The 12835-nt window shown below is 42.2% G+C and overlaps 2 protein-coding genes across 4 annotated transcripts; one reads left to right on the top strand and one right to left on the bottom strand.

Annotated features, from left to right (window-relative positions):
* The first annotated feature begins 2857 nt into the window (after window positions 1-2857).
* On the top strand, window positions 2858-6694 carry LOC116199855 (tetratricopeptide repeat protein 38). Of its 3 annotated transcripts, none has more exons than XM_031530413.1 (14): window positions 2861-3236; window positions 3335-3487; window positions 3801-3899; window positions 4220-4321; window positions 4519-4644; window positions 4782-4876; window positions 4960-5089; window positions 5173-5277; window positions 5408-5514; window positions 5603-5654; window positions 5850-5939; window positions 6046-6130; window positions 6214-6278; window positions 6358-6694. In XM_031530413.1, the coding sequence occupies exons 1-14, from the start codon at window positions 3141-3143 to the stop codon at window positions 6466-6468; spliced, it is 1416 nt and encodes a 471-aa protein (XP_031386273.1). In that variant the 5' UTR covers window positions 2861-3140; the 3' UTR covers window positions 6469-6694. The 3 variants fall into 3 exon arrangements, 2 of the variants coding, with proteins under 2 accessions (XP_031386273.1, XP_031386272.1); XM_031530412.1 differs by having other exon boundaries at window positions 2862-3236; window positions 4501-4644; XR_004155608.1 differs by lacking the exon at window positions 5603-5654 and having other exon boundaries at window positions 2858-3236; window positions 4501-4644.
* Window positions 6695-6990: 296 nt separating this feature from the next.
* LOC116199819 (LEAF RUST 10 DISEASE-RESISTANCE LOCUS RECEPTOR-LIKE PROTEIN KINASE-like 1.5) lies at window positions 6991-9465 on the bottom strand. The gene is made up of 2 exons (XM_031530356.1): window positions 8633-9465; window positions 6991-8521 (listed from the first exon to the last, which is right to left on the bottom strand). The coding sequence occupies exons 1-2, from the start codon at window positions 9207-9209 to the stop codon at window positions 7245-7247; spliced, it is 1854 nt and encodes a 617-aa protein (XP_031386216.1). The 5' UTR covers window positions 9210-9465; the 3' UTR covers window positions 6991-7244.
* Between the last annotated feature and the right edge of the window lie 3370 nt (window positions 9466-12835).

The raw sequence follows: 12835 nt of genomic DNA on the forward strand, positions 1-12835 counted from the left end.
AAGGAGATCGGAGAGGGCAGGGGAAGAGAATGGGACGACGGGGTCAGTTTCATTCCCTCCATCGTACCCCATCTCGTTGACTTTTTAATTTCTAAGATTTCATGTCGCAATCAATTCATTCCTTACATCTGCACGATGTGTATACTATACATAACAACACACGAAAAATAAATAAATAAGTAAAAATGACCTGTAAAAGCTTTGTCAACTTCCAGCAAGAAGGGAGGGATTGGATCATCTGTTGAGCAATAGCATTTTTCGATCACAACAGAAGTTCGTGGGTCTTTATAATAAAATAGAAAATCGTGACAATTACTAAAGCAATAATAGTAGTTCTACTATAAAAATTGAATCTAAAAAATTCTTAGTTTATTATTAGGCGATAGAATGTGTCATTATATCGTATCATTTTTCTATGTTGAGCAATAACTTAAATATACGTAAGAAATATTTCTCTTTGAAGGTTCTATTATTCCTTCTTTTTTCGGTTACAAGAGAGGATCGAAAATTTCTTTACAAAGATGAGAAATAAAGTGAAGTAAGTGGACTTATAAGTCCCGCTGATGAGGATTAAACTCTAGATATCTTGATTATGCGTCGGCGCCTCGTGCTACCGCACTCGGACCCGTATCCTCTCATCCTTTCTCTTTTTTGGGTGGACAAAGATGTGTGAGATGTTACTCTCGAAATTCTAGGGGATCAAGTATTAAATGTTATTCCTCCTTTCAATAAATGCGGTTCTCACTACTCAAACATGTATTCTTGAGAATTAAAATTGTTTATCACTTAACCAATATTTTATTGGTTATCCTTTTTTTTTATGAGCCTATTATTCGTTTCTCAGTTGACATAATTTGACCAAAATAATTTCTTAAATATAACAATCGATAGTACTTTCATTCAATCTCACTGAAAGAATCAGTTTGTACCGATCTTAGTGGCATCGTTCTCAACTTAAGATCAGGCCTTAAGTTTGATTCTCATTAGTAAAACATTAGTACTCGTAGCCTCGCCTTAAGGGGAATAAAAAACAGAGAGAGGGAGATAAATAAAAGGGACTTCCCCTTGTTCTAGCAAGTAGATATTTGCTGCCGGGTCGGGACAATCGGGCCAAGTGGCGTGCTGCTAAAACCATAGCTTTAGGCCCCCAAAGTTAATGTACTATTTATATGTTAAGTCACCTAGTCCATAATAGATTAAGGCCCCTAATAATAATTTCCCAAACTTAATTTTCAATAACCGCCATTCTCTCGCTATTTGTATTAATTAGGCAATTATTACCTAATCAATTTAGAGAATTCCTACTTTATAATTCTATAAACTGCCAAAACTTAATGCAACCCATCCGCTGGGTTCGTTTCAATATCAATATTCTCTATCCTTTCTATTACTTCAATTAAATTAGTGTTATTCTCCCTTGGGATATGCATGAGTATCGGGTAGAACCAGAATCGATAGGGACCTACCCATAAGTAGGTTCTGGGTAAGTCAAATTGAAATTAAGATAGAGTCTGAGTAGCAATTTTAGGAATCGATAAAAATCGATTGACTCCAAATCGTTGGGTACTCAGAACCGATATCCTGAATCTACTTTTATTTTATTATTATTTTATATGTTATTATATTATTATATTTGATAAAGTTTTAAAAAAAGTTTTTTTTTTTTTTTAAAAAAACCATATCTTTCAATTCTTCCTGATTCATCGTTTGCTGCTTTGCGTCCGCCATCAAACACGGCTTCATCAATTGTCGCTCCAGCTCTCGGTTCCATGTCTCCAGCAGCTTTCCATCGTCTCTAGTCAATTGCAACAGCCAATTTCGCTGTCTCCAGTTGATTCCACATCTCGATTCCCCTTCCACCTCTCGATTTCGTCCTTTCCAGTCTAGAGCTCATCCATTCGGACTAGCCACTACTACTTCTGGTGCCCAGCTGCTGCTGCTTTTGGTGCCCAGCGGCTGTTGCTCAACCTGCTTCCGATGCCTAGTTGTTGCTATTTCCCGTGCCTAGCTATTGCTCTTTTCCGTGCCCACCTGCTGCTGCTTCTGGCACCCAGCTGTTGCGGCTCTGCCTGCCTTGTTTCCCGTGCCCAGCTATTGTTGTTGCTTCCGATGTGTTTTATGCGTGTGACTTTTAGTTGAATTGCGTTACTTTCATTGTTGATATGACCTCGAACAATTTATAAATTCCAACAAGATACTCGAAATCTATGATATAATACAGATTTCAGGTAAGTTCTGAATCTAATTATTAATAGGTACCCATAACTTGTCCCATCTATTTTTTTTCCCAACTGAAAACTTCTCTCGAACTTTCAATTTTTTTAACACCTATTAGAAGCATGCTGTGGCAAAACCAAGTTGACAATTCAAAAAATTTTCGAGGAGTTTGGCCTAGTAGTGAGGAGGAGTTTAAGTATCCATCCGATCCCGAATTCGAAACTCGTTAGAGCCATCGGAGCGCTTTTGGTGTGATTACCCGTTTCATACGCCGCCGGAATTCACGGAGTCTCGGGGATTAGTCGGACAAAACTCGAACATCCCGGATTAGTAAAAAAAAAAAAACCGACGATCCAAATGAAAATTAATCTTAACTGATAAATCCAAAATGCCTCGTGTTTTACTCCAAAAATAGCGAAGATAGAAAAACTCTTTCGTGCTCCGTTGACAACAATTGAAATAATAAAATTGCATTGAGAAACTAATTAGACAAAAAAAATTGATATTAAAATTAATTAGTAAATTTTGTGTCACACTTCGGAGAAAATCAATTCAAAATAAAAGTATTAATCAATTTTTTCATTAAATATAAGATAATTTTTTTTCATTTTCGTTCTTTGGTGGTAAACCTCGTCAGCAAACGTACGATATTTGCCATATCTGCTCTTATCTGTAAGCGAAGAAGAGTAATGGGGACGCCGACGATTAACCAGGTGGACAGTGACAAAGCTCCAGTTTGTGGGGTTCTTCCAAATCTTGTCGGAAAATACGTCCCAAGACAATAACTTCAGGATCGGAACAGATTCCCCGCAAAACCCCGTCATCCATATCGCAACCAAGAACTCTTCTCCTTCTCCTTTTCCATCGGAAATTGGAAGTGTTTGCTCGAGAAATTCCCTGCAAGGCAGTAAAAAGACAGTAGTATGGGGGAAGAGGAGCTGAGATTCGACAGGTGGGGCTATGGGGTCAGGACATCTTCTGATGACTGCATCGCTGCAATTAACGCCTACTATCACCAGGTTGCCCTGTTCATGCCTTGCCCTCATCTCTCCTCTCACGGGGTTTCGGGTTTTTCTCTTTCCGTTTCTGGGTCTGAGTCAGTTTCTTGATTTTGAAGGTGTTGAGCTATGGGAGAGAGAGGAAAGTGATTCTCGAGGCAGTAAAGCACGATGAGGGCTGTGTGTTAGCTAATGTTTTGGCGGCTCATTTCCTCTCTTCTTCTGATCCTTCCCGCGTCTCCTCTTGCCTGGAATCTGCAAAGTCTCGCCTTGTAAGATCTCCTCCTCTGTGTGTGTGTGTGTTTGTGAAAGCTAAAAGATTGAGCTTTGGAAGACAGTCTAAGCTGTTCCTTTGGGGGGAATCTAAGTAAGGGATACTTGGACTTGTTTGAACCTGAATCTGCTTGTGCAATGGGAACATATATCGAAAGATCGCCAGATAGTGGTTGAGTTTCAGTAAAGTTGTGAACTTTGTGGATTGAATCCTGTATAGTTAATTGATATTCTGTTATGAACGAGATAAGGAGGAAGAATGGAGAAATAGAGAGCTTTATGCCCCCTCATAAACCATCTTCTATTGCACAGGGGCAAGCTACTGCCTATGAGACGGCAGTTTTTGATGCTGTCAGCAGCTTGATTACAGAGAACGGAGACGATGATGTAGCTTTTGATTTGCATTATAAGGTTAGCTAGCCCTTTCTATTCATGGTTGAAGTGTATTCCACTTTTTTGCTTCTGCATTGGTTTTAGTCAACCCCATTCGCAATCAATAGACTGATTGCTTACATGTGGTAGTACATTTAGTGTCTGCAGTATGGTTCATGACAGTTGAACTTTCTCGTCATCTCATCATGCATAGACCACACTTTGTGACAAGACCGTGAATGGCTACTGGTGGAGCATGATGACGATTATGCTTCTTCAAGCTTAGCCTCAGTAGCAAATGTTTTTATCTGCTTAGTATTGCTATATTTATATTCCTTTTTGGTTTTTGTCTTCTGTAGCTCTTGAAAGATTTCCCGAGAGATTTGGCATCTCTGAAGAGAGCTCAAGTTTTCTGCTTCTACATTGGCCGATCGGATCTTGCTCTTGATCTTGTTGAACAGGTTCCTCTTTTAGGGCTCGACTCTTGATTTTTTTTCTGCTGATGAAAATTAGAAAGTGCCAATAAGTACAAGTTTAGTGACCGATTTTGTGCCTGGGAAATTTCTGAACATTTTACTTGCGATTTAGACAATTATGGCTTTTTCATCTTGTCTGGTATGGTGGTTGTGGGTATTAATAGGTTTTGCCCGTTAATCAGCAAGAGGATTATGTCTATGGAATGCTTGCTTTCTTTTTGCTCGAGCTCGGTCGAATGGCAGATGCTGAGAAAGCTGCCAGGAAGGGATTCGAGATAAATGAGAAAGACTGTTGGGCACAGCATGCTGTGAGTGATAATATCTGAGTTTGCCCTTAAAATTGGGACTCCCACTCTATTATTGTCTATTAGATTTAAATCTTGATGTTATACCTTACTACTAGAAACATTTCTTTCTAAACATATTGTGCTAAATTTTTGTGCAGCTTTGCCATGTTCTTCAGTTCGAGTGCCGATTTAAAGAAGCAGTTGAGTTTATGAAACAATGTTCAGCATCATGGAGCTCTTGTTCTTCATTCATGTACGAATATTCTTACATATTTAAAAAACTTTTACTAACTTTCTCTAATCTAAGAATTAACCATGGAAACTTCTCGAGTTCAGGATAACACACAACTGGTGGCACATAGCACTCTGTTACTTGGAAGGACATGCCCCAATCACCCAAGTCCTCGGGATATATGACAATCAAATAATGAAGGAATTGGAAAGACCAGATGCTGTTTGCGCAGAGGTCAGTATCTGTCCTTCACTAATCTAATTTCAAATTTGAAATTCTAAGCAGTCATTTATCTTACTCTGAGATCTTCTATCTAGGTTTATTTGAATGCTCTAGGTCTGCTTTTGCGGGTACATGTGCGGGGGCATGTAAGCGCCTCTGAGGATCGTCTGAAAACTTTAGCCAAGCAATTAATCAATCAAGTGAGTGATGTTCCATTCCCCTAATTACGAGAGTGCTTTCCTTCTGCAATTTTTTCTAGTCGTGTTAACAGCATATGGCATAAAAATACTGTCAGTTTCGTGATTTTGTGGTTTCAACTTTCATGTTCAGACCTACTGGCACATCGAGTGGCATCTCGATTTGTTATGTTTATGGGCGTTGGCTTGTGTGGGAGAGGTTTCTAAAGCAGAAGAATTGTTGGGTGGGTTGAAATCAAGGTTAGAGAGAAATCCCTTTCCTCTAATTTTCCCTTTTAGTTTCCACCCAGCAAGTCGTTTATTTTGGCTCTGATCTCCTCTATTGTAGATTTTCTATGATGACCAAGAAGAAGCAAATAACGATGCAAAAAGGAATAGTGGTTCGTTTAAATCAATGCTCTTTTTCTTGTTGCCTTTAGCCTCCTTAAATGCCTTTAAAGTCTTGAACTGGTCTCTATTTGATCGATCATTTCCTGAATTAAGTATTGAAAGCTTACTTTATATGTGTATTTTTGTCTTAAATTTTCACATCAACTGTTCTTCGATCATTGGGAATCTATAACTGCTGTCCTCAGCTTGCAGAAGCAATGTTGGAGTATGGGAAAGGTAACTCGGAGAGAGCACTTGAATTGCTGGGGCCAGATTTTGATGCCTATTATTGTAAGGTAATAATATCATGGAATTACTAGTATTTGATTCTATGAGATGCTATCTTCGGTATCTAATGCGTCGCGAGCGACCCAAATGAATGGACCTGCCTTTTTGTGATAGACGATTGGAGCATCTGATGAGCAGCTCGACGTGTTCAACGAAGTTTGGTATGTCATGCTGTTAAATACTGGGCAAGTCGAGAAGGGTAGGACTGATTCTCTGATCATCTGCATGTTTTTCTCTATCCCATGTCTAGCTTTCTCCTGTTTGATAAAGTTTCAAATGCAGCGATTGAAGTGATGGAAAGTCGGGTCAAGAAGAGGGAGGGCGCCCCTTTCCTGTGGCAATTACTGGTATTCTTCTGGACTTTACTCCAAGTCTTCCAAATGAATAACTTCATTAAAGCTTGTATTTCTCGTTTTCTCTTCGCAGGAGAGAGGATATAAGCTCCTGGGCAAGCCCGAAGCTACAAGTTTAAGCGAGAAGGTCCGGGCCTTGGAGAATGCATACTTCGAGCAACTCCCCACACATATTTCTGTTTGAGTTGCATAGCATTAGGCCGCTGAGGTAATAAGAGGTGAAGTTTTATTGCATCATGGACCAGAATCCGAGTGGTTTTGTCGAGAACCCGAGTGGTTTTGTCTGAGTAAACCACCGAGTTGTATGTCTCCTTTGTACTTGAAAGAGGTGGTGTAAATGACTCTGAATAAAGATGAATAGAGATAAAGATACATATGTTTTATCCTTTCGGGTAATCGATTCACTCTGGGATAACAAATCAAGCAATCCCTTTCTTCCTGGCATTCTTGATGTTGTCTGTGACATTTAGGAGAAGCTTTCCCGGTAAACGATGTAGTTAGGTAGTGCAAATCTCTTGTAAGATGTTGAAAAATCTGTGTACGGACAGCTTTTTCTTGTTGACAACTTCTTTTCCGAAAGAAAGATTTTGCCAAGATTACAGTGAATGGATCATCATCACTGGGATCATTTTCAAACGACTCTACCGAAAAGTGGAAGAAAAACCAAGATTTTGACGGAAGAACAATAATGGCCGCACGGAGCTCAGACGGAAAATCAATTGCAGCATAGAATCATTCTCATTTGATAAAGATCTCATCTCGCTCTGCTTGACATGATTCAAGAATCGTACAGGGCTTTGCGTACCGTACGCCATTGGTTGTATGTATGAAGGGTCTCGATATAACCAGCCCCATGGCCAATTCCTCCTTTATGAGACCGGAGTTGTCCGTCTTTCAGCGTGCGGAATTCTACCGCCCGAGATTTGTCAGCCGGCCTTCGGCTTCTTGGACCCCAATGATCTAACGGCTCTTGTTCCTGATCCGCTTCAGCTCTTCTGCGACCTCCCTTGAGTCGGGACGGTCATCCTTTTCGGCCGCCACGCACCGGAAGGCCAGTTCAGCCATTGCGTGTACCCCTTCACTCAACGCCCCGTCAAGGGCGATCATTGGGTCCACCATTTGGTGGAGCATCCCCATCTGGATCTTCGAGACCGCAAAATCAGCCAGTGCAAACTCCCTCTTGTCCCGGCTCTGGTCCACTGCCCTCAGCCCTGAGACGAGCTCAAGCAGGACAACCCCGAAGCTATAGACATCACTCTTCTCGGTGAGCAAAAATGAGTGGTGGTAGTCCGGGTCTAGGTAACCCGGTGTGCCCTGCGGCCCAGTCCATACGGACCCACACGATGAGGATGAATTCATCTCGTCGGGGATCTCCAGCAGCCTCGACAACCCAAAGTCCCCGACCTTAATCCTCATGTCCCCCTCAACGAATATGTTAGAGGACGTGATGTCTCGATGCGCGATTGGCGGGCTCACTGAGAAGTGAAGGTACTCAATTGCGAGCCCAATCTGCACTGCCATGTCGAGCCTCACCTGCCACGTTAGAAGCTGTCTCCGGTGCCGGAGGCGACCATGTAGGTGGTCCGCCAGAGTCCCGTTGGGGACATAGTCATAGACTAGTAGGAGTCCTCTCGGGTCGCTGCAGTACCCGTGAAGCTTGACCAGATTCGGGTGGTCAATCGACGAGAGGATTAAGATCTCATTGCAAAACGACTTGGCAGAGAAGGCCCGAGCAGCAGCTGCGGCGGCAGTGGGGCGCTGCCGGTGGAGGTGCTTCACTGCCACAGCCCGTCCGTCGGGGAGCCGCCCCAGATAGACTGACCCAAACCCGCCATCCCCGATCTTGCGGCTCTGGTCGAAATGCCCCGTGGACAACTCAAGCTCCTCATAGGTGAAGACAGGTGGGAGGAGGCTGAGGGAGCGGTGGCGGCGAAGGAAGATTGAGGTCGGGTCCTCATCGGGCCGCGAGGAGTTGAAGCGTCTCGACCGGAAAATCATTACAACAACAGAGACGAGCAGAAGCAGACATGTGATGACGAAGATCAGTCCCAGCATTGCGATGTGGCTCGGGTCCTGTCGGTGCATCCACGGGGGCGAGACTCGGGACTGGAAGTTGAAGCAGAGGAATTGCTTCTTCGGGTCCGACGAATTGTAGCCGCAGACGCCTTTGCTGGACTGACAAGCTCTGCAGCTACCGAAGTAGGCGCCATCCGATGAATCCCACTCCACTTCGATCCCTATTGAAACAGACATTGACGAGGATTTGAAGCTCGCTGCAAATGGAAAGTAAAGGAAAGGAAATCGAATATAGTGTAAAGTCAGATGCGATTTTGGAAAAATCTCGTTACCCATTTCGAGTAACTTCTTGAGGAAATCAAGCACATCGCCTTGGCAGCCCTGGTAGGTGGCGGGGCTGGGGGTGGGGCCGCACTCCTGGAGAAGCAGGGCGGGGCTGTGGATGAGCTTGCACTCCCAGGGGCAGCAGCTGCCGTTGAGTGAATTGGGGCTGCCGCAGGGGCGGAGGTTGTTGAGGCGGGAGCAGAGAGCATCGGAGGGGCGGAAGGGGGAGCCGGAGAGGGAGATGGAGCGGCTCGGAATGGAGGAGAACCGAGAGGAGGAGGAGCAGTTGGAGTGTGAGAAGGAGTGGGAGGGAGAGAGGAGGAGGGAGGAGGAGTTGGGGTCGAAGTGGAGGAGGGAGAAGGAGAGGTGGTTGATGGAGATGGTGGAGTGAGGGGTGGAACAGTTGATCTGGAAGGAGGGGTGGCCGCAACCCGGGGAGGCGGAGAAGGGGTAGGGCGGCGGGGAGGAGGAGAAGGGCGGGCAGACGGCGGGAACGGCCTTCAAGGAGCAGGCAGCGGCGGCGGGGAGGAGGAAATGGAGGATGAGAATGGCAGCAGAGAAAGGAGAGTGGGGTGGTGGGGCCATGGAGGAGGAATGTGGGTGGAGGAGCTGAAGAGAGGGAGAGAAGATGAAGGCATTCAAAGAGATCTGAGGATGGGGTCGGTCGTCTTCTTCTTCTTCTTCTTCTTCGTCGAGGGTGGAACTCGAGGTGAGAGTGAACTGCACGGAGTCGCAGAGAGAGAGAGAGAGAGAGAGAGAGATGGGATTGGGATTGGGATGGGATGGGATGGGATGGGGTCACGTGAAATGAGAGTAGGGACAGGACTCGAGGAAAGAAAGAGAAGAGGCTACAGGGGATACGAGAGGAGGGGACTTAAAACATCTGTGTCTGGGTCTTGCAAATAAAAATCGGTACGACGTAACCCAACGGTACATATTTTTTAAAATCACGAGATTTAAATTTAATTTTCATCGATGAAATTATTATTTTTTTTTCTTAATTCTCTTATTTATATACTAAGATCATGAGTTTCTCTTATATAACAGAACTGCACTTATAAAGGGGTTACTAATTAACATCTATTAATTAGTTCACTGATTATAATAAAATAGTGATTGAGTAGTAAACGGTCCTAGCTCTCGTAAATAGAAAAATATAAGTTCGAATTCTAAAAAAATACATTTGTTGAGAATATGAAATAATCAATCTCCAATAATTGCGTAAGTAATGCCTTCCACAGTTTCTTCTTCTAATTAACTCACAAATTAACATATGGTAACTGACTCAAACTGTATTTGTTGGAACTAAGTGAACAATATCCATCACAATTTCCTCTCTAATTAACCCACAAATTAACGTTCAGTAATTGACTCAAATTGGATTTATTGACTCCCATTATGGATACCCTGAGTTGTTACTTGATGCTTAGATTCTTGTTACTCATTGTTACTCAGGATGAGTGGAGAGTAATGTGATGCAATGATAAATTGCACTTCCTGTAAATGGATATTACGTGTAGTGCATAAGTTTGAAATCCGTCACAAATATCTCATGGACAAAACTTACCCAACACTAGAACTAGAACGAAATTAGTCTCAAGCATTAGTCTAGAAACAACCATAATTTCAACGAAATGGAGCTGCTTTCATCCTTTGTTAAACAATCATATTTGAACAAAAATATTTCTCTCTTTGAAATGGGAGTTCCCCGTGGATTGCTTATGCTTTCATCACTTAATAAATTGTACTAAATTGGGTGATGGAAAACAAGAGTTCCCAAATATCATGAACGTCGTCTGCGCCTATCTCGTGAGATCGTTGTTTTGATGCGAGGGATTTGCCCAACGTGGCTTCATACTTACATCGGCAAATTGAATATTTTGACGTGCGCACATGGAAATTTACTAATCTTTGGCATGTTCACTATCTTAACCTTGCAATGAACAATATTACTAACATGAAGAATTCAAACAAATCCGACTTATCTTAGTATCGGACCTATAATTAGGCAGTGAAATTAGCTTAATTGAGGGGAATTAAAACCAAGTAATAATTATATTCTTTTCTGCCTAATCTCTCTCTTCTCTCTATTGCTCATTCTTACCTTTCCCTCCATTTTCCTCTTGTTTTCTCTTATTTTTAAAAGTTCTTTACAATTAATATTTTCGGCCATTAGGGTCCAAGAGGTTTCCCTTTCTCAGTTCCTTGGCCCATCTCGCTGACCTTCCAAGGGCTATACTTTATCAAAGGCAAAAAGCCTATGGCAATTGGCAAGCCCACTGTCTTTTCACCCCCAAGGGAAAAAATAAATAAATTACAATCCCATTTATATATAGACCAAATATTCGAGGTGAACATCTATTCTTACTATTCACATACTGATCTAATCAAACCACCAAATGCATATCAATCGATACGATTGATCCACTCATTGATCTAAGTCGCATTCGAGTGCACGGGATTATTAATTATTTATAGCTAAAAAGCCGTGGTGTTGTCGCGCGAGGTCGACTCAACGTCGTTACCCTCGGCAAAACTTGGAAGTAGAAACTTTCTTACTATGTATTGACCCATGAAAGTAGGGCAAACTACATAGATAGATAGAGAAGACCCAAAGTATTAATTAGTCTTAGCACAGTTTCTAATGCAATGCATAATGGTTTATCTAAACTCCATATAAATTCAAAGTGCTTTTGGGAGGGATATGTTTATCTCGGAATAGCAAGTAAGTAGAAATATCCGAATCAAAATATAGTAAACATCCGTAGGGATGGACCTGCCGATCGGATCATAAGGTAACGTGTAAACTATGAAGTGCTCCTATTCCACGGGACTGTGCTTGAGTCCAGATTGAAAGGACTGACCAGATATCGTCAAAGTCCACCGTGCTATGCTTTTGCAGCTCTAGAGAAAGGGACCGCCATAATAGTGGTCTGATGTCTATCGGCCATAAATTAAGGTAATACCTATGCAAGTTGATGGCCCTTTCAGGCTCAGTTTCGTTTTCTTATTGATCGAAGTCTCGGGTCAGATTAATCGGACGTAGCTAATTATGTTTCGGAGGCAACACAAGTGGATACCAAGTTCTTACTATTCCACTCGATTCATTGATCAAACGTACAAGAAGGATCATATCCATGTGGTCCATATCGCTTATTTTTCAACGGCGGCCCAACCGGGGAGCTTATTAGGAAAATGCCTAGCAATTTCTCGATCGAGCTGGATTTTTTATTCCAAATCTCATGGCATCGTCAGGTAGTTTTCACACGTAATCAAGCCCTTTATTTCTAATGGCATGATTGATCTTGATTTTTTTTTGTCCCCTTATCGTACGTTTTCTTTTGAGATTCACACGATGAAAACAATGTCCACACAAAATGAATATATTAAAATAATCTAAACTGAATTGTACAACGCGTCCACGGTAAAATCTTTGGCATATCGTCCTGCCTTGGATTATGAAATGATTGAGAAGCAACTTCATAAAGTTCAAGAGAGATTTCCGCTTTTTATCATATGATTCAGATTACAGAAAAAGATTTTTTTATTTTTATTTTATTAGTGAGACCATAAAATGTATATTCTCGATTTAATGATTGAAATTAATTCTCGTTTGATTGATTCGTAGATTAGCTGAGAAAATTTTAACAAATACAACAGATTATCCCCATAAAAAATTCATCGGGTAAAGACGGGCGGAGGTAATCTCGGACGTAAGCGCGCGGGTCATGTTCTAATTTCCTTGAACTTAGACTTCTCAAGCGCGGCTTATTGGACCAAATGAGCATTAACAACAATCTCCACGATATCTTCTGAACCTTACAGGGCCGGACCTTAACCGAGCACGAAGTTACAATCTCACGACAATGCCAAGACAGCTTCCATGATGCTTCCACACTCGAAGTAGGGATCTGACATTAGTCAAGGTCGCAATGCTGACCGGTACGTGCATTCGCTCGAAAATGAGATATAGTACGATGGAACTCGTTTTCACACTTAAAAATTAGGAAGTTCTGAGCTCGGTCCTTTTTTATTTTGGGACATTTCATACAATTTTTATTTTCTCTCGATCTCTTGTCACTTGTCAGGCTCACGCACCTGTAGCAGTCGAGTATCGTACTGTTTTTGGAGTCAATGGCCTTGTCCACTTCCATTTCCAACACGCCAAACTGACCCGTTTACTTCATTGCAATCTATGAAGATGCATATTC

This window comes from Punica granatum, chromosome 3 (assembly GCF_007655135.1).
Source record: "Punica granatum isolate Tunisia-2019 chromosome 3, ASM765513v2, whole genome shotgun sequence".
Lineage (NCBI taxonomy): Eukaryota > Viridiplantae > Streptophyta > Magnoliopsida > Myrtales > Lythraceae > Punica > Punica granatum.